This window comes from Camelina sativa, chromosome 20 (genome assembly GCF_000633955.1).
Source record: "Camelina sativa cultivar DH55 chromosome 20, Cs, whole genome shotgun sequence".
NCBI lineage: Eukaryota > Viridiplantae > Streptophyta > Magnoliopsida > Brassicales > Brassicaceae > Camelina > Camelina sativa.
This window is the reverse complement of record NC_025704.1, coordinates 7,408,874-7,429,402: the sequence shown is the minus strand read 5'-3', so window position 1 is coordinate 7,429,402 and position 20,529 is coordinate 7,408,874. Positions and strand designations below refer to the sequence as shown.

At 35.1% G+C, this 20,529-nt stretch overlaps 6 protein-coding genes and 1 pseudogene across 6 annotated transcripts in view; 3 read left to right on the top strand and 4 right to left on the bottom strand.

Annotated features, from left to right (window-relative positions):
* The window catches only part of LOC104769878, a 2,708-nt gene extending 1,407 nt beyond the window's left edge, over nucleotides 1-1,301 (bottom strand). Inside the window, exons 1-5 of the transcript XR_764444.2 lie at nucleotides 1,201-1,301; nucleotides 981-1,058; nucleotides 778-904; nucleotides 408-694; nucleotides 44-256 (exon numbers count right to left, since the gene is read on the bottom strand). The gene's annotated coding sequence lies outside the window, so the exon portion shown is untranslated. The remainder of the gene's footprint in view (nucleotides 1-43; nucleotides 257-407; nucleotides 695-777; nucleotides 905-980; nucleotides 1,059-1,200) is intronic.
* LOC104772284 lies at nucleotides 3,543-4,969 on the top strand (annotated as a pseudogene).
* LOC104772282 (putative FBD-associated F-box protein At5g53635) lies at nucleotides 5,625-7,577 on the top strand. Its single transcript, XM_010496914.2, has 4 exons — nucleotides 5,625-5,686; nucleotides 5,940-6,937; nucleotides 7,021-7,161; nucleotides 7,251-7,577. Exons 2-4 carry the CDS (start codon nucleotides 5,981-5,983, stop codon nucleotides 7,575-7,577), a joined length of 1,425 nt encoding a protein of 474 aa, XP_010495216.1. The 5' UTR covers nucleotides 5,625-5,686; nucleotides 5,940-5,980.
* On the bottom strand, nucleotides 10,950-14,092 carry LOC104769877 (chloroplastic group IIA intron splicing facilitator CRS1, chloroplastic-like). The gene is made up of 7 exons (XM_010494196.2): nucleotides 13,330-14,092; nucleotides 12,900-13,245; nucleotides 12,410-12,540; nucleotides 11,979-12,323; nucleotides 11,730-11,886; nucleotides 11,331-11,626; nucleotides 10,950-11,223 (listed from the first exon to the last, which is right to left on the bottom strand). Exons 1-7 carry the CDS (start codon nucleotides 14,050-14,052, stop codon nucleotides 11,134-11,136), a joined length of 2,088 nt encoding a protein of 695 aa, XP_010492498.1. The 5' UTR covers nucleotides 14,053-14,092; the 3' UTR covers nucleotides 10,950-11,133.
* LOC104769876 lies at nucleotides 14,457-16,534 on the bottom strand. Its single transcript, XM_010494195.1, has 2 exons — nucleotides 15,792-16,534; nucleotides 14,457-15,237 (listed from the first exon to the last, which is right to left on the bottom strand). Exons 1-2 carry the CDS (start codon nucleotides 16,371-16,373, stop codon nucleotides 14,596-14,598), a joined length of 1,224 nt encoding a protein of 407 aa, XP_010492497.1. The 5' UTR covers nucleotides 16,374-16,534; the 3' UTR covers nucleotides 14,457-14,595.
* Nucleotides 17,746-18,701, top strand: LOC104769874. The gene is made up of 4 exons (XM_010494193.2): nucleotides 17,746-17,970; nucleotides 18,120-18,183; nucleotides 18,270-18,423; nucleotides 18,515-18,701. The coding sequence occupies exons 1-4, from the start codon at nucleotides 17,806-17,808 to the stop codon at nucleotides 18,555-18,557; spliced, it is 426 nt and encodes a 141-aa protein (XP_010492495.1). The 5' UTR covers nucleotides 17,746-17,805; the 3' UTR covers nucleotides 18,558-18,701.
* Nucleotides 18,558-20,529, bottom strand: part of LOC104769875 (plastidic glucose transporter 4) — a gene marked incomplete in the record, with an annotated part of 3,688 nt that continues 1,716 nt past the window's right edge. Inside the window, 9 exon segments of the mRNA XM_010494194.2 lie at nucleotides 18,558-18,885; nucleotides 18,967-19,081; nucleotides 19,166-19,254; nucleotides 19,357-19,430; nucleotides 19,505-19,651; nucleotides 19,788-19,941; nucleotides 20,018-20,111; nucleotides 20,201-20,313; nucleotides 20,404-20,503. Of these exon segments, the coding sequence (XP_010492496.1) occupies nucleotides 18,703-18,885; nucleotides 18,967-19,081; nucleotides 19,166-19,254; nucleotides 19,357-19,430; nucleotides 19,505-19,651; nucleotides 19,788-19,941; nucleotides 20,018-20,111; nucleotides 20,201-20,313; nucleotides 20,404-20,503 (1,069 nt within the window).

Sequence of the window (20,529 nt, the reverse complement as noted above, 5' to 3'; positions counted from 1 at the left end):
GATCTCATACATATACTAACAATTTAGAGTTTTGAAATATTACCTTCATATAAATTTCATTTTTCTCATTCTTGTCAAGAGTTTCAGGTGTCACATTCTCTTCACCAGAAATTTCTAGTTGTCCCAAGCGTTCTTGTACATGCTTCTCATAAGTTTCTGCCACCAAACGTGCTCGTTGATCAACGTATGTCCCATCAGGCTTTTGATGTGTTTTCTTCATCACAGCAATAAAGGAGCAGTCTTCATTGTTTGCTTCCTATAAAGAAAAAAATAAAATTAAGTGAACCAATACAAAACTGATCATGATTAGAAATTTATAATGAAAAGGAATTTATAATGAAGACGACAAAGGATGGTACGACGACAAAGAATATATAATGAAGACAGCAAATGAAAAAGAACATTACCAAAACATCTTGAACTTTGACATATGAACGTGAACCAGCTAGGTGGGAATGTGGCCTAAACCATTGCGATCAGACATTCGAGAAGCACGAGCCTTCTCACTGGTTGCTTTTGCTTTTGCTGTTGCCCAATGTGCTTGCATAATCGTCCAATAATCAGACAAAATCCAATCTGGTTTTTCTCCTCCCTTCTTAGCATGGCTTATCATTCCTTTGAGGCGATATGCAGCAAGCTTAGTGAACTCTCGTTCAACTTGATAGTTGATAGAAGCATCCCAGTTAAACTTTTTCTGAAAAATAAAATAGATCATAGATGATGAGCAACATTAGAAATCACTTGTGAAATTGCATATGAAAAAAAAAAAAATAGTACCATGAAGAGAGAAAACCAAGTTCTCTTGTAGAAGGCCGGCACTCTTTTCCATGAGTACCATGGTCCCTTAAAACAACTTTGGATGACCTTTCAGACAACGGTTGATACTTGGGTGTGGTGTTTAAACCTGTTCCATTGAAATAAATCACATTTAATTATAAATCTGTGAAAATAATCATTAGTATTTAGGAGAAATTTCATACCATTTAGCTCCATTTAACCGAGAAGGATGCAGCCTGGGTAAGCTTGAACGATCCACATATGGCTCTTCCATTTGTGCACTGTAAACACATAAAAATTCAGAAGATGTCAATCTCTGAATGAGTAAAAATCAGAATTTTGTTTCACATAATTGAACTAAAACAAGATTTGCAGTTTAACATTTAGATAAACTTCTAAAAGTTTAGAATTATGTAGAAATACCTTGGAATGAGACTTCTGGGATGAATGAAAAATCAATCGCTCTGCTAAAAAGAAAGTGGCGTAGAGGGAGATGGTTAAATAGTTTTGACACATTTTAAGGGCTTCTCAATGNTGGGTGTCCATGAAGAAGCCACTACAATAACATCAATCTCCAAATTAAAAGCTCTCGAAGGAAAAAAAAAAAAGAAGAAGAGAGAAACAAAATCAATACATTAAGCTAACCCAAGACACATGCATGGATGGTTGCTAACCCAAAAACGTTTAACTCAAACTTAGACTAGACCAATTTGGAGCAACCCAGAAAATTTAAAGCGAGAGAGAAGAACAAAATCTTGTAACTTTGACTTGATTTTGTTCTGCTATTGTGAAGAAGAGTCGTCGTATTGTTGAAATAAGCTGCCGAGATGGTCGCTAGAAAATCCGGCGACTCCTGTCTCTTCCCAGCGACACTTTTTCTCACTTGAGTAGACATGTCCGCGTCACCGTCTTGCCTTTGCCATTGTCTTTTTGAATTTCGTTTCCACTGTCGTTTTAATCTGTTGCAGTCGCTCATCCAGCGATTTGAAAAAGAACAGGACCTATAATGTAATAGAAATAGAATCGGCTTCACCTCTTCACCGACAGCGAAGCTCTGTTTCAGACAGGTATGGCGGCGAATAAAGAGACTCGCGAGGAAAAAAGAGTATTTGTTATTAGTCTAAACCAGACTTGGTTAAGTAGGTTTAAGTAAACCAGTTTAATTTATTATGAACAAACCAAAGGTCCTCTATTATATATATACTAAAGAGACTTCAGATCGCCGGCTGGAAATATTGAAGGAATCAAGCTTGCTTGCTCTGTATCAGGACTGAATGCTATGATGCTCCCATCGTGACAGAAAATCTCTTGAAAAGGCCAAAGACAGGCAAGAGATGCAAAAAGTGCCATAGCTAGAAAGGTGAAACAAGCTTGGTCTGGTCCATACAGAGTATTTTTTTGATCAGGCGACATAGTATAGATTGAGTTAGGGAGCTTGAAGTTTTGGTTCGGAAGACGACAACCTACGAAACTGCTCCATTGGTCTCCGATCACTCCACAGACTCTCGAACCGTTCTGTAACTCTACACCAAGAACATGTTCAAAACCATAATCGTATCTGACAGACTGACACATTTAAAATAAAGGCGCCATTGACTTAGATTGATTTGTTCTGTTTTTGTTTCTTAAATCCAAACCGATTCTTCTCTCAATTAGGTTCAGAAAAAAACACAAAGCATCATAATACACTCAAAACAAATCATTTTTTCAAGTTGCCTAATAGGTCTTATAATTTTTCAAGTTGCCTTAGATACAAAATAACCTTATAATTATTGACATGTTCTTTGAATAGACCGGAGAACTCCGTTAAGCAAAGCAAAACAAACTCAAAAACTGGATTTCTTTATTCCTGCAATCTAGAAAAATTTATTGAGCTTGGACGTAATCAACAGACTTATAAATCAAACCAAAAAGATTGTCTAGTCTTCATCCAAAACAGTTCAGCATCCAAAGCTAAAGTATAGCTACGACGACTTGTTCCCTTTCTTTATAGTGATGAAGCTATCCATCTGCATAAGAAATCTTTGTGTTGTTTAAATCGAAATCATGTTGAACTTTTTCCTATTTTCTTCACAATATTGAAGCTATTGTCTTATTTAATTTTAAATTCACATTTTTTTATTGTAATCACAAAAGTAGTGATAACTATGTTACAATATATGGCTAAACACAAATGTAACTAAAATAGTGACTAATTGTGACAAAGTAGTTACAAAATATTTGTAACTAAAAGTGACGTAAATATAGTCACAAAAATCATAGAATTTAGCTACTTTATTTGGTTGCAAATCCGTATATATATTTGTGACTATATCTTATGTAACAAATTTGACATAATTAATGTCCAAAATTAGTTACCTTTAAGTCGGTTACAATATTATAACCAAATGGTGATATATTTATGACCATTGAAATACGTCACACTTTCGTATGTAAATCGTTATAATATTCTGACCAAACAAATGGTCACAATTTTTCCGTCACAATATTCCCTTTTTCTTGTAGTGTCAACTATTCATTCTCCAATCGAAAAATTCACTTGCCTCATCTTTAATAGGCTGGCTAACAAAAAAAAAAAATTATATATACATCTTTTTATTTTCTCTAGTAGTGACTAAAAACAAACACATAACATATCGTCATTACATTATTGCCAAATCCTAATTTTTCTTTTTACCGAAGGTGCATTTAGCAGCAAGGTTTATATATATTAAAGAGATATTAAATTCCTTAATTTATTTGTTCGGAAAATGTGACATTACATGATGATATATATATATACAAGCCTTATGTCTACCAAATGGAGAAATCTTTGGCAATCGGTTCCTGGAATGGACTTAGACCTCGACGAAGTCTCACTCTCAAATCTCGATGACTTTGCCAAATTTGGTGACAGGTTTTTTGATTCCCACACAAAGTATCATGGATACACAAACTCCGGTTAAAAAATATCGATGTGCATTATGGTGAGTTTGATCTTGATTCATGGATTGATGTTGTGACTAAGCGTAGAATTCAACATCTTGATGTTGATTATTATGGGTATGATAAGATACCCCTGAGCATATATACCTGCCAGACACTGGTATAGTTACGACGACTCTGTTGCGCTTGCTTGCCTAATGCCGTTGTTTCCCTACCTTGTCTGAAGATCATGCGTTTAGAATATATTATTTGTCACAATGGGATCATGTTGGAGAAACTTATATCAGGCTCTCCAGTTCTGGAAGATTTAAAAATCATCAGATATTCGAATGATGGGTGAGGCACATGTTTTACAATTGCGCTCTCATACGCTAAAGAGAATCGAGATCGATATGGAGTCGTCTATTCAAGTTGTGGTTGATGCACCTCTACTTCAGTGTCTGAGGACTAAGGTTTACTCAGCAAAAAAGCTTTCAGATCATCAATTCGGAGTTCCCTGCTAAACTAGATATTGATTTGCGATCAGAGCACTTCTACCCTACTGAAGAAGTGATTCACGATATCCTCACCGATATTTCGAGGGTTAGGGATCTAGTTATTAGTAGTAATACTTGGAAGGTTTACATCTCAACATCTGAGCATATTCGCTTATAAATATTCAATTCCTCCACAAAAGTTTATCACCATAACCATTTGTTTTTTACTTATGTTGTTACCAGGAATTCTTTTTTTCTTCACGTCAGTTTCTTAACCTATACCGCTTGAATGTCAGATTTGATATATCTAATCTTGAGATGCTTCCAACCATTCTTGAGAGCTGCACAAAACTAGAATCTCTCACATTGGTAATGAAAATAGCTTTTATCCTCCAATCTACGCTTATTTTTTGTGAAAATATTTTAATTGTGCATCTCTCTACTCAATTTTTTTTTTCTTTCATTTAATTTTATGTTCATGCTTTTGCAGGAAATGATTAAGGACCAATCCATGCGACGTAATAAGGAGAAGAGAGAACCAAATGTGATGTTTTCAGCAGTGCCTCAGTGTGTGGTATCATCGTTCAAGTTTGTAGAATTGAAACGTTCAATCCCAAGGTATGAAGGAGAAATGGAGCTAATAATTAAGTTACTTCCTGAAGAATTCAACAATCATGGAGAAATGGAGCTAATAATTAAGTTACTACACGAAAAAGGAAAAGTGTGACTTCCTTACAGAACTCGTTTCAGTGACAAGATGCTCTAGCGCTTGTGAAGTCCTTGTTCTTTAATTACTTAAAAGATCTTGCTGAACACTTCGTTTCAGGTTTAATCTTTTGGTCGTTAATCATATACTAAAAGTACAGAGAAGCAATGCCAGAATTTGGATTCTAAATGCCACGTTAGATTATCAAAGGCCAGGGAAATGATCATACATTAAGTCGCTTTCAAGGTTTCTATGTCGCAGAAATGAAGCTATAAAGGTAAAATCCGTCAATCACAATCTCCGGTTCTGATGCAGAAATGTAACTCATAAGGTACTTTTGATTTGGTAAAAACTACACGAGTATGGTTTGTCAGGGATGTCATTCATAAATAATTTTATATACAACTTCAAAAAAGAAAAAAAGTTTACCATAATATTCCTTTTTAAAGTTACCAATAACCATAAATAACTAAAAATAAAGATTAGCCATAACTTAATTAATAATTCTAATTATTTATGACTTTAAAAAAAAAATCTAGTTATTATTATTTTATTTTTTGAACAGCGAAAAGAATATAAAAAAGTTCTAACTATTTATGACTTAAAAAAAAAATCTAGTTATTATTATTATTATTTTTGAAAACAAAAAAGAATATAAAAAAAGTTAATTTTCAATCTAAGTGCATTTTCAATCAACAGGTCGAAAGCAAAGCGCAACGAATTCACCCTAAACCCTATATTAACAGGTCTTGAGCGATTCCAAACTTCAATCAACAGATTTTATTCCCGTCGGCGAAATCATGTATGTTCTTCATCTTCTTACTTAACCCTTTATTTCCTATAACATTTTCATAAGACCTACAAATTCCCTAAGTTGTCAATGTGGTTCGTCGTCTCTTTTGCTCAGTGTTGATGTTATCAATTTATGGGTTTCAATGTGGATATATATTGAAAATTGTCTTCACTGGAACTTGAACACTGATCAATATTGTCACTAACTCACTATTACCTTGTTACCTTGGTGTTTGACTTGCTGTTCCAATATTTGTAAGCAGATTTAATTGTTCTGAAAAAAGCGTTATAGAGAAGAAAAGACATGGTTGAGAGAGAGAAAGAAAAACAGGCTTGCTCCAAAGGGAAGGAAGATCGAATAAGCCAATTACCTGATCCTTTGATCTGTCACATACTCTCTCATCTTCCCCTAAAGGAAGCTGTAAAGACTAGCGTTATATCCACCAGATGGAGGAGTCTCTGGCTTTGGCTTCCTCGTTTGGAATTGACATGTTGGAAATTCCCTAATTCCAATGCCTTTATGAGTTTCGGTGACACGTTTCTTGATTCCAACAGGGTTTCATATATAGACAACCTCAAGGTAACTATTGACAAAGATGCCTCACATCTCACGTCATGGATTGATGCTGCGGTTAAGCGTAAGGTCAAACATATAGATCTGAGTTGTCATCGTCTAAATAGCTGTCCTGAGTTACCCACAAGCACTTATACATGTGAGACACTGGTATCTTTAAAACTTGATCGGGCGGACTTGGCTAATGCCAAAATCGTTTTCCTACCTTGTCTGAAGACGTTACACTTAGAAAGTATTTCGTATCCCAACGAAGCTATTTTTGAGAGACTTGTCTCATCCTGCCCTGTCCTGGAGGAGTTAGTGATGGACGTCAAATCTGTGTTTGATGATAATGCAATACACTTTCGGGTGTTCTCTAGGTCATTGAAGAAGCTCAAAATAAATATTCGAAAATGTAGGTATTCTTCAATTTCTTCTTGTTCAGGAGTTGTGATTGATGCTCCTCTATTAAGATTTTTGAGCATCAATGATGACTTATCAGAAAGCTTGGTTGTAATAAACAAAATGCATCCCGACGCCAAGTTAGATATTTCTTCTTCCTTTGATTTTGGTTTGAATTTTTTTGGACCATTCGCCAAGTTAGATATTTCTACTTTCTTTGATATTTCAAAGAGAAATAGCATCCGCGGGTTTCTTTCGCAGATTTCGAAGGTTAAAGATATGAAAATATGTAGAGACACTGTCAAGGTATATATATATATATATATTCAATTATGACATTGGACATGTAGTACATTTTTCTATCAATAACTATTCTTTCTTGGTTCCAGCTCATCTATCATTACTCGAAATTAGAGTCGTTGCCTCAGTTTGGTTACCTGTCCTGCCTGAATGCAACTATCCTTTACTCCGAGTTGAAAGAGTTACTAACCTTTCTTAATAGCTGTCCAAATTTGAAATCCCTCATCTTGGTAATGGTCAACCAAAAGCGATAAGTTTTTTTTTTTTTTTCATCTTGGTACCTTTTCTAGTGTGTTTAACTCCTCTGTTCTTTCCTCAGGTATGCTATGGTAGTTGTGATGCAATGCCCTTCGAGGAGATTAATCAAATCAGTTTGTCATATAAGCCTGAGTGTTTGCTATCATCTCTCGAGTTTATTGATTTCGAATTCCGATGCGGAGGTTATGTTCCACTAATGAAGATAGTAAGGTACTTCCTAGAGAATACGGCAATACTCAAGAAGCTCACTCTACGTTTGGCCAATTGTCCAATACGAGTAAAGTCTACTGTCAAGGAGGAACTCCACAGAATGTCACGATGCTCTAGCGAATGTGAGATCGTCGTCACGGATTGGTATTTGATTAGAAGTTTTAATGATTTTCTATAGAGACAAACAAAGTGACTATAGCCCCGAAGGGTACTCCGGTTTTCCGGTTTTTTTTTTTTTTTTTTTTAAAAATTATTTTGGGTACTCCGATTTTCAATGTGATTCATGTATACTATATTTGAGTTTGGAAATGATGGAGTTTGACAAAAATGATTCCATAATTTTTCGACAAAAATGAGATTCTGCATTTTCTACTGAAACGCTATTCCACGAAAACAAAGATTTGGTAAATTTTCTAAAGTAAGAGATGTTCGTTCACTACACGAAATAAGGAAAAGTGAGACTTCCTTATAGAACTCCTTGCAAAAACAAGATGCTCTAGCGCTTGTAAAGTCCTTGTTCTTTTAAGTACTTAAAAGATATTGCTGAACACTTCGTTTAAGGTTAATCTTTTGGTCGTTGAATTACTTGATTTAGAAGGCTATTAGGCTTTGAGGGACATGTAAAATTTGCAGTTAATTAAGTCCTTATTATGTTACCTCTGTTGGTGGCTGCTCATGAAATAAACACCAATGACCAACTTTATTTTGAAATTGATGGATACATCAACAACTTACTCAATTATATAAGTGTTGTTTCACGTTAAACACTAGTTAATGATATACTAAATCTAAATGTACAGAGAAGCAATGCCATAATTTGGATTCTAATGGCAAGTTAGACTATCAAAGGTAAGGGAAATGATAATACATTATACACCAAGTCGCTTTCAAGGTTTCTGTGTCAATTCAGGTTTCTGTAATGAGAGTTACTTAATCTCGATCGAGATATGTCGCAGAAATTAAGTTATAAAGGCAAAATCCGTCAGTAATCATCAAGAAACTCACTTCTTTAGTACGTTAAGGTAAAATTCGTCAATCACAATCTCTGGTTTTGATGCAAAGATGTAACTCATAAGGTACCTTTCATTAGTTTATGTTTAGAATCGATTGGTCTTGTTTTGGGTAGCATTATACAACTTCATATATATATATATATACTAGGATTTCACCCGCGGTACACCGCGAGACTAAGTTATAAATTATTGTATTTTAAATAATAATTTTTAATTTATTTAGTTTTCAAATTTTCAATTAATTAACTTTTTGTCTAATTAATTTAGAATTTTGTTTAGAATTTTTTTTCTTCTTCTTATGTTTTATAAAGTTTATAACCTAATTACATTAAATTTGTTATTAGATAGAATATAAAATTCAAGATTTGTTTTGTTCTCTATAATTAAACAGAGGTATATGCCTATATAGTATGTTAGTGTATATTTTTATGTGTATTTTTTTGGAATATTAAGAATGTGCTATAGTATGTGTAATATTTTGTAGTTCTATACTAGATAATGTATAAGTTAATTTTTAAAACTATGATTACAAATCTATAGTATATATGAGATAAACTAATAGTTTTAGTGTTGATTCTATAATCTAAACCCGCCATGCTAGGCGGATCAGACAACATATTCAAAGATTTTTAATCCGCAAAAACTCATCCTATGAAACCCGTGAAAGTAAAAATTATTTTTAAATACGTAATACAAAATAAAAATAAATCTGTGAGCAAGGAATATCTTTTATATTTTATTATTATTTTTTGAATAAGATATCAAATTGAATGGTAAATATGTTTGTTACCTTTTAAAATCATACCGTTAGTTTTTTAATGATATATTTTATATTTGATTTTGAAATTTATTTTAGGGGGAAATCAATGCGTTGAGATCAAAAATCTCGGCCACAGATCCTTCTCCAAGATCGAAAATCAATTTGTTTCTTGGTTAGACCGATTGTTTAGGAAATTTGTGTATGTAGAAAATATTTTTTTTGTAAAATTGGATACTTAATATTAATTAAATCAATTATAAAATTAATATTTAATGTTAAAGGGAGTGGTTCCATTTGTTTTGGAAATTTATTTATGATGGGAAATCTTGTTTTCAAAAATAGAAACTTAATATTAATTAATCAAATGAAAAATAAATTAATAATTAATGATAATGGCAGTTTTGTAAATATGTGGCAACTTCAAGATATATATATATATATATATATACTAGCATTTGACCCGCGCGTACGCAAGAGTTACATGAGGGTGTTTTTTTGGTTGTTTTGTTAATTTGTTTTTTGGTTATATATTTTTTCTCTTTCTGTCTGGTTATGTTGTTTGTATGTTTTTCTTTGCTCTTTTGTTGGTTTATTTTTTTCCTGTATGTTTTTTCAGCGAGTATAATGTAGTCAATTTTTCTATTTTTAATAAATTTAAATCATCATGATCTTTTTTTGTTTTCAAAAAATATAGAATTAGAAGTTAAGTTTGTACAGTAATAGTTGTTGTCTCGCTTTAACCGTTAGTTGTGCTTATTTAAAATTATTTGTCATTTTGTCGTTGGATTGTTATTTGGTTTTATTATATGTTGTTATAGGTAATCTTTTAATTATTTTATTATCTAATTAGTAACCTGTGCGAGTAGTTTTTTTGTCAATGCTTTTGTGTTTGTAGTGATTATTAGTTAGTGGTTTTTGATTAAAAATGTTAAAAAATCTCAATTACTTACAATTTTGTTTTCATTGTTTTTTTTTTCTGTTTCTGCCAATGGGCCTTATTTCTGTAAGCCTTAAAAGTGTGTTGGTCCATTGGGTCTTTAGTGGTATGTCATTGAGGTTGGAATGGCTTTGTTCCCTTTGAAAATATGATGTCTTGTGATAGCAGAGAAGTCATATCCTCTGTAAGTGTTTGTCTTTTTTTCGTTTGAGTTGTTTTTTCTTTTGAATTTTAAGTAGTCCTGTTTTTCGAAGCCGACAATTTTTATGATCTAGGTGTCCCTGAAACTAAAGACCTTTTTGCATATGTCTATCTCCTGGTGGTCGTAATATTTTTATACCTGTTTTTGAGATTGTTTGTGTGAAGTTTCTTTAATATATGTTATGTTGATCTTTTATGTTCTGTTTTTGTTGTCATGGTAAGTGGTGGACTTTTTTTTTTCCCCCAATCGTTTGTATTTTTGCTATACTTTCAGTTATGTTCTCTCGTTTAAATTCTTTTGAAGGTGTAGGTAATGTTTATAAAGGAGGAAAACAAATACTTTTATTTTGAAATTTGGAAATTTTTAGAGGATGATAATATTGGTGAACCTTACTGTTTTTCCTTAAGCTAAAAGATTAATTTCAAAGATATACAAGTATTCTGGGATGAAAGAATAAAGAAGGGGAGGGACGCTTCAGGTGGCACACGGACAGACGGCAGAGTGGAGCTTTGTGGAGAAGGGTTTTATTTTTACAGCATATAAAACATGTATTACTAATGGATTAGGCTTTAAAAGAAATATGAAACTGGGCTTTTAAAGAAATATGAAACAAACAAATAGGAATTACAGTTACTTAGTGGATTATGTCAAAAAATTGAGCTTATTAAATTAAGGGAGTGGCTGGCGTGACAGCACCAGAAATGAGGAAAGGTAACTTTATATATATAGATACATGATAATCACAGTGAAGGAAAAAAGAATATGTCATACAGTGAAGCAAAAATATATCTGCCTTGGTAAACTTCGTTCAGCTCTTCAACCTCACTGATAAGCAGAGTCTTGAAGATTTACCAAACTCATCTTCAAATCTTCTATTGCTCTCTCTCTTTGGTAAGAGAAGAACTTCTGTGACTGCCACAATGGTAAAAAAAAAACAGAGAAAATATTCAAACGGGGTTCACAAGATTCTCCCATTTTATAATAGAAGAAATGAAAATTCTATCATTCATTTCACTTACGCCGAGTCGCTGCATCGCAACAGATCTTTGTAAAGCTTTTCGTTTCGTCAAAAGATTCTGCGCCATCAGTTTTGAGGAAGGACGTTTGTAGTTCTTGCCACGGTATATGAGTATCGCGTGTCCTTCTTTAAGTTTTTCAACTGAGATAAGTAGTCCATTGCTCTCTGCTTCAAGGGCTTTCGCTGTGTAAACAACCCTCGAGAATATCTTCTGCATCGTGATCACTTTCGCAACTTCCCTGTGCTTCCAATGCTGATGCAGACCTTCCATTACACCATGAAATATTCCTCTTCTACCTACAAATGAAACAAATACCAACTTGAAATTTGTGTAAATCAAATCTCATAACCATTGGACAAGGATTCAGAAGAAGCCAAGAATGGAACCAGTGGCTCCTACCGAGAACCAAGCTGCTGTTCATCTTCAGCCCTACTCTTCTCAAGCATTCTCTTTCTTCGTTAGTGAATAGTTCGATGTCATCCTCTCGCTCAGATGGTTTCCATAACGAATTCAGTCTGAACAACTCCATTGTTGCTTTCTCTATCTTTGATTTTAACTGCAAAAAGCAGGAGCAACCCATGGAACTTCTATTAACAAATAGGTGAAATTTAGAATGATGCAACTTTTTTGGAAGCTAAAAAGGCTTACAATGGAAAGCTTGTGTTCTTGGCTTTTGAGTTCCTTTTCTAGCCTTGCTTTCTCAGCCTCAGTCTCTAGGTTTCTCGTCTCCATTTCTCCAAATTTTCTTTGAAGTTCTTGAAACTCTAATAGAGTTCCAGTTTTGCTTGTTTCCTCCAACTGCTTACCATTTGTTACCACCTCCACGATTTCTATCTCACTCTCGCGTTTAGTTTCTTCAAAATGTTGGTACCTTCTGAGTAATCTCTCTCTGTCATCAACCAAATCCGCAACTTCTCCAGTGAGGAAGTCTTTGCCTCTGAAAAGTATTATCAAGTATCTATTTCGTAGTATCAAAACTCCTCCAGTGAGATGCTGAAATAGATCCAAAAATATTTGCATCAGCCACAATGATATGGAATATATTCAGAAAATGTCCCGAAGGAAGAAAGAAAGATTACCTTCAATTTATCTGCCATTTCCTCATTGTTTGTATTGAGGGCTCCCCATTTGATTGCAATCTTTGCAATAATACTTCTCTCCCATAGTTTCACAATAGCGGAAGCTAATCCTTGAAGCCCGTGGTTCCTCCCTTCACAAGAAAAAAGACTGTTGAAAACTCGATGGAGAAAACCGTAACCAAACACAAAGAGAACAGCACTTCGTAAATACCAATGCAAAGAAAATGACAATAAGTAGTATACGCAAATGAAAAGAACAAAGACAGAGACTTCAAACATAAAATGTTGCAAATTCTGGCAAGTAAGAGATCCATTATGATCTTATCTCTTCCCAAATTTATTAATCTACTCAAGAATTGGTTATTTTGACCAACTTCCCTCATTCTTACATAATTTCTTCAGGAAACATATGAACAATTCTCCCTGAAGCTTAACTCTATTGAACACAAACAAAGCTAAGAAGAGAGCTAAAGCAGTGTGGACAAATTACCAAGGACGAAATGAAACGGTAAAGCTTGAGCAATGTTTCTCAAGTAGGTAAGCTCTTCATCGCTTAGCTTAGCTCTAGTGTTTGGTGGACAACGTCTATGTGGAGTTCTAAATCCATTAACCACTTCAGGAAGCAAGTCAGCATCAACAGGAAACGGTCTTCTCATCCACCAATCCATATATCGAGGCCCCAAACCATCCAATAACCTATCAGCTTCTCTCTCGTACAATGATGAGCTAATCTCATCCTGTCCTGAGTCAGTTTTCTCTGATGAAGAACTCTGTCCTCCTCGATAAACAACGAGAAACTCCTTCTTGCTTAACACAACCAAGCCTCCAGTCTTCATCTATTCTTCAAAACATGACAAAATCATTTCAGAGTCACATCAAACGATTTCAACTGATGAAAAATGAAGTAGAACCAACCAAACCTCTATGATCTCTTGAGCTCGCTCCATATTCCTACAAAGAGGAACATCAAATCTCACCATAGCAAGCTCATTCAACCTCCAAATCAATCTAATCTCATTCACAACAGTTTCAGTAACTCCTGCTTTTCTCACATTAACCCATTTTCTCATCTTCGAAGCTTCACCTCTCAGTCTATTCAACAACCCTTCCTCGAGGATAAGCTCAGCCGTAGTCGGAACTCTCTCCTTCTTCATCCTCCGCAATACAAACCTCTCTTCTTCTCTTTCCCATGGCATTCTCCCGCCACGTCTCTTCCCGGAGGTTTCCACCGCAATTCGACCTAAATACTCGAATTCGCTCAAATCATCCATCTGGGTATCTTCAACATCGCACCTTTCATCAAGCTTCTCGACGTAACGCACGATTCTCTTCATCGCTTTTTTTCCCCTGACACCACTCTCTCTACGATTCAACGCCTTGAACGTCTTCTCTTCAACTTTTCGTGGCTTGTTCCTCTTCTCAGTGTCGAGAACCTCATCGGGTCGAAGAAAGATAGGACCTTTCATCCATGGAGCAGTCGGAACCTTAATCGCAGCATCAGAGGAGAGTCCTCTGTTCTTCTCACTAAATTGATCAAATTGAGGGTTTTTAGCCGCATTCGAAGGGTTTTGATTAGGGTTTATGGATGAGTTAGTGATCAAAGATGGAAAAGCTCGCGCCGAGATGAACAGAGAAGTTTGCATTTGAGTTAAAGTCTCCAACTTTGCGGCTTTCGCCAAAGTTTTTAACACTCAAAGGAGACACCAATGGCTCACAAAGCGACAAAACTCCATAGATAAGATAAAATATTATTAATTAACTGATTAATGTAAACTTCTAAAATACTACTCTCTCCGTTAAAACATGTAAAAAATTTTTACTTTTAACAAGTTCAACCAATCAAAAACAATACTGCATAATATAAAATACTAAACTAATCTAAAATTAGCATGGAAACTTGAAAACATCATGTGAAACAAAAAAATTTCTCTAAAACATCTTATATTTTGAAACGGAAGGAGTACAAATTAGCACATTCTTTAGCTTAATACTCTCTATTTAGTATTTACTAATTGATAAGATAAAATATTATGGACAAACCCCCCAATAGATAAGATAAAATATTATTAATTAACTGATTAATATAAACTTCTAAAATACATTCTTTAGCTTAATACTCTCTATATAGTATTTACTAACTGAAAATTAAAAAAAAAAAGTTAACAATTATGGACCAAAACCAAGAACTAAAAAGGCGAAATTCTTAACAATGGTTCTAAAGTCTCGGCTGTGAATTTTCTCGCAAATAAAAAACACTTCGTAGTTGTAATGTTCTCTCCACCGCGGCCATGATAGACACACTCGTCGGTTAACCGGATCCGGTTAAGAAACTCATCGGTTATATCAGGCCAAATAAACCGACCAGGGTGTGGACCGACTTTCGACCAATCAACCCAAGTCAAGGTCCGGTTCGAGGACATCTCTCCATGCAACATGTGAACTAGAGTTGGGATATAATGCTCGTCCAGGTAACAAGGCGGTTTACAATGCTGATCGAATATTTTGTAGTAGAACGTGTCTGCGATGATATGGAGAGCAAGCTCTCGAGTTGTTTCGAACCATTGCGATCCTTTTCGCCAATGTGTGATGTTGATTTGCGGATACATATTACGGTTGTAACGTCCTCTACCTGATTTTCTTGGGTCGTCGAACGAGCCAATGAAGCTGAGATTTGTGCCGGTTAAGTAATCGTAGATGGTTGTGAAATTGTAGAGTGGGATGCAAGAATCGGATAAGAGGACAAATCTTTGGTTCGATTCGTCGAGAAGAGCGTTGCCTAATAGTCTTTTCTCTGCGTCTATCATTGATGATGTTCCCCAATACACTGGCTGTTTTGATTCACAAACCAACAACATCAATATCTTTTTTAAAAATAATATTTAAAACATATCAAAAAATTCAAGCCTTTTTGGTTAGTATTTTACGATTTTTTAATTCAGGTTTCTTTATGCATCGTACGTATAGTATAAAACATAAAAAGCTTCGATTCATACGACCTTTTTCTGTTTATATAATATCTAGAAATTTTCTATTGAGAAGCAATTTAAAACTATTCTCTCTATATATGAGAATAGTCTATGTTAGAATTTTCTTAACAAGATTAAGAAATGTATTTATGTTAGAATAATATATATCAAATGGGTTCATGCCTTCATGGACCATTATGCAAGGGTCGAATCAAGATTCATACACGTGCCACGTGAAAAACCAACCTGTCAAATCCAAGAGATAATATATCTATGGAGAAACTAGCTAGTGATATGATTCCTGAATTGGATGTATACTAATCATATGTAAAAGCAGGGTAACTAAATATGAATAGAGTAATTAAGAAAAAGAGAAAGAGGTAATTTAACTAAAATTAAAGGTGTTAAATTATCACCTGGCTTGGGATTCTTCTTGAATAGAAGACAGAAGTTTCTGGGAAAGAATCTTGAAAAGATGGATTAGTAGTATGGACATATATGGAATAAAACCCTTCATGTCCTTCAAAGAACTTCTCCCACAAGCCAGCCAATGGAAGTCTTCCACCTGTCATGAACATGAAAGCCACCTTCACCACCATCTTCCCATCATTATTATTATGTCTCCTCCCAAACCACGATGATGATGATGATAAGGATGATGGTGGTGATGATGATAATGACGCGACCTTGGTGAATAGTTCTTGATCACTCATGTTGTGTTGAAGTACTCGTAGTGGCAACTCTCCTATGATGTCCATCGTTGTTGTGGTGTGGTTGAATAGTAATGTAGACCATAAGGGTTGTCGTTGTGTCGTCGTGGTAGACATGTGTAAGGCTTTTAGTTGCAGACAAAGGAAGAGACCAACCGAGAAACCGACTACAAAGAAGAGCGAGCTTAAGAAATAACTACCCTTTTGTAAGAGAATCGATCTCAAGGGTTTTGAGATCATTGGGTACTGTTCTTCTTCTTTCTTGCTCTTATGATCAATAATTCCCATTGTAGGGAGGGAGAGAAAGAAAGAAATTAAAGAGAGAGAGAGAGAGAGAGAGGTTGTTGTGATCGTTAAGGATTTTGCAACCAGCTGTAGTTATAAATGTGTTATTACAAGTTGTAAAGAAGAAAGAAAAAAACAAGGTATTTGGAGTGTATTGGACAACGTCAAAGGAGCTCTTGCAAGTTATATATAATAATAGGGGTAGACTTTGGAATGAAGACTTGACCTGCTGACTTTTTAGTTTTTTTACATTTGTTCTCAGGTCAATATATAAGTATGTTAAATACAAAACTTAGGTCTTAGATCTTAGGTCCTTTGACACGATTTGAAGAAATTTGAACTTGCCCATAGGACGGAGTAAGAGATTGCAATTCAAGTAAGGGTGATATGTCGTCAAAATAAGGTAAGGGGTGATGAATATGCATGTTAATGTAACGGAATTCAAGTAAGGGTGATATGTTGTCAAAATAAGCTAAGGGGTGATGTGTTGTTAAAAAAAATGTATATTTGAGTCTGACCAAATCATAATTTTACCGAATCAAAATTGTGAGAGGTGGATGTAACCTAATCTTTCGTGATCTATTAAATTATTAATCTGTGTTTGGGGTTCTAATTTTTCTCCTTTTGAAAGTCTAATTAAAACCGAACCAAAACAATTAGCAAAATAAATAACTCAAACTAAAAACTAAAGAGTCTTAGCTAGACTTTGTTAATTACTCCAAAGTAAAAGAATTTTTCATTAATACTTGGTTGAATCGAGTATTAAAATGTTGCAATACAAAGTTTGTAGAGAAGAGCGTGCAAAATGTTCGGTGCTGACCCACAAACCAAGGAACAAGAAGAGAGTTTCATGCCTAACTTTAGGTGCACTTAACGACGACACATATTGCCAGAACTTTCGTCTCTTTCTCTCTGAGCTCTCTCTTTTTGTTTGTTCTAGTTATAGAGAGTCAAATATGAATTTTTGATTACAAAAATCGGTTACTTAAGTCTTCGTGGTCATGATTGGCATACTAGATTAGTGGATTAAGAAAAGAATCTTAAGGGCTAATTACTTTGCTTAGTCAAGCCACAAAAGTAATTAAAGATCTAGCATTCTAGCTTGATAGTTTTTTTTACTTCTACTCAAAGCCTGTTAGACATAGACCATTTATTTTCGGCACCATCTATGATACAATAAATTTAAGACTAAGCAATTAATTACGAAAGAAATACAAAAATCTCTTAATGAAAGCTAGTTTTGGGTATAATTGATAATTGAAGAAAATGTTAGGTCAATTATGTATTAATTCAAAAACTTTCAGGTAGTTATTTAAACATGCGTATTCTTTGGGGGCTAATTTCAGTATTTTCTCTAAAATATTAAAGAAAATGTGAAAAAAGAAGGAAAAGAAGGATCCGGCGTCGTTTCCATCATTCTCAAAGAAAAAAAGCGATGAAGACCGACGACGGAGAAACCATGGCGACGACGAGGACAAGCGAAGAGATCGAAAGAGAAGCAGAGGAGAATCGAAAAGAAGCTTTATTAGCGTCAACGCAATCTCTCCAACCTAATTTCAATCGTTCCAACGTCACCCCGAAACAAATTTCGAAATTACAGGTCAGATTTTCAGATTCTTCGACTCGGGACTTAAATTTTTTTTTTCTTTTGGTAGTAATCATGAGATTGTAAAGATGATTACGTATATAAATCTCTTGATCTGATATCATCACTTAAGCCATATTTGGTTATGTTTTTGAGATTATTAGGAGCTACACAAGAGACGTATGCAAATAAAAGCCAGTACAAAGATTCATAAGAAACCACCTAAAGGTATATATATATATATACATACAGCTCTCTTTGTGAATTCGCAGTTCATATACAGTCAGACTAAAAGCTCTATGTTCTGAAATCAGCGAGCAAGAAATGTCAGAGTAAAGCAATCGAAGATGGCGAAAAAAGCTCTAAGCAATTGAAAGAATCAACTTCCTCTTCTACCTTAGAAGAACAGAATCACGATAAGACAGTAGTCACAGTAACAAAGAAGAAGCCACAAAAGCTGTTTTGGGGGTGAGTTTTTTTACTGAATTTTAAAATTTTCTTCAAGGTATTGAGAACACTGTGCTAATGCGATCCTTTTTGCTGTTTTGTATTGAAACAGGCTAGATACTAGGGAAAGGTGGGAAAGGAAAGCCAACATGTAGTTCGATGAATCGATTTCTCTCGTTATTGATAACTTAGTTCATTGTACAATTTTACTGAAGATTGAGAAGAGTGGTAGATTAAAAGAACGAACGACTCACAAGCTAAATGATGAAACAAAGTGGTTTTTCTTTTTTAGCTTAAAATTTAAACTCCAGAGGTAAGGGCAAGCTCTATTTCCTCGAGTGATCGTCCTTTAGTCTCAACGACGTTTCCTGCAATGTAGAGAACAGCAAGGAAGCAGACTCCGGCAAAACCCAAGTAGACACTGCTGATTCCAAATCTAGTCACTACGCTTAAGAAGTAGAGTCCAATCACAAAGTTTGATATCTGTTATAGAGAAAAGGGAAAGAAAAACAAACGTTAGAAACAGAGAGAAGAAACTCTATTTTGAATTATAGATATATATACCCAGTGCATGCCGAGAGAAAGAGCAACAGCTTTTGCTCTGATTCGGGATGCGAATATCTCTGGAAGTAGAAGAGCCGGTACCGGGCCAGCACCAAGTGAGAATGACAGCACATATCTGGTTAAACAATCGAGCATATAAGAGTTAGTCAAGTCCTATACACTGAGACTAGAAAGAAATGTTAAGAGGAGATTGACTTACAGAACAGTTCCAACAACGGCAAGGGTTCCAGAATATGCAGCAAGAGCCTTCCATGTGAAGGACAAGGAGAGCAACAGCATCGACAAAGCCTTTTTCAATACAAAAAATAACAAATCTAAGTTAGCCTTTCTATGGTAAGGCGGTCTGAGATTTTTTTAAAATATGGATGAGAATGATGATAAAACTTATACCATTCCACCAAAGCTTGTGAGTAGAAGACTTTTCCTTCCCATTTTGTCCATCAAAGATGAAGCAACAGCAGTGCCTGCAACCACATTTTCCCCGGTTATTTGTGTGGTTATGTTGGAATTCAATGGGAACACAGGAGAGAAAACAAACCAAAGACATTTGATGCTCCAACAAGAGCACTGGCTGCAACATCAGATTGGATTCCAGCGCTACGGAACACCGATGTAGAGTAGTACACAACTGCATTTATCCCAGCTAACTGTTGAAACAAGAAGAGAGCTGCACCTACGCTTACAACTACAACAAGAACAGACAAGGAGCTATGTAAATTAGACCATTGCGAAATGAGGTTTGAAAGGAAAATCTTGGCTTTGTGCAGCCAGCTTTTATTATCTGCAAAACAGTGTATATTCACCCAGTCTTACAATAATACCTTTAAAGTAGCGGCTGCTGAATAGATCAAACCATCCAGCTTCTGGCTCAGAACCACCTTGGCCAGAGGTTGATAAGTCACGCACTAGTTCAACCACTCTTTCTTTACCATAGAGAGTTTTGATCGCCTTTTCAGCTTCAGAGATTTTTCCTTGCTGCAAAATTGATTTCCTCGACTTGTCAAAAAATTGATCTCGGATAAGTTGTGTGAGTTATGTTCCTGGAGAGTACCTGAACGAGCCACCTTGGGCTTTCTGGCGAGAAAGTCATTCCAATGGCTAGTAGAACGGAAGGGATAAATGCAACACCAAACATCGTCCTCCACCTAGAAAACCAAGAGATTGAAACTTATATAAACACAATACTGAACCAAGTAAAGAAAATATTGCTAGATGAATAAAGGAGTTCACATACCAAAGAGGGTTTGCTGCAAGGGGTAATCCAGCTATCAAGGCTGCAAGTATTCCTATACATATGAACAACTGGTTCACAGATCCAAGAGCTCCGCGGATTTCCGTTGGTGATATCTGACACCCATCGGCACACGCTTCAGCAACATAACATATAAAAAACAGAACTAATATCTAAGTTAAGGGTGCAAACAGTAGTAAAACAACCTCAGATATGTAAAGTGGTACAATGGCTGAAGAGATTCCGATTCCAATTCCTGCGAGCAGACGTCCCACAATCATAGTCTGCACACTCTGAGCTGTTGCACTAATGAAATCAAAAGAGAGCAACCC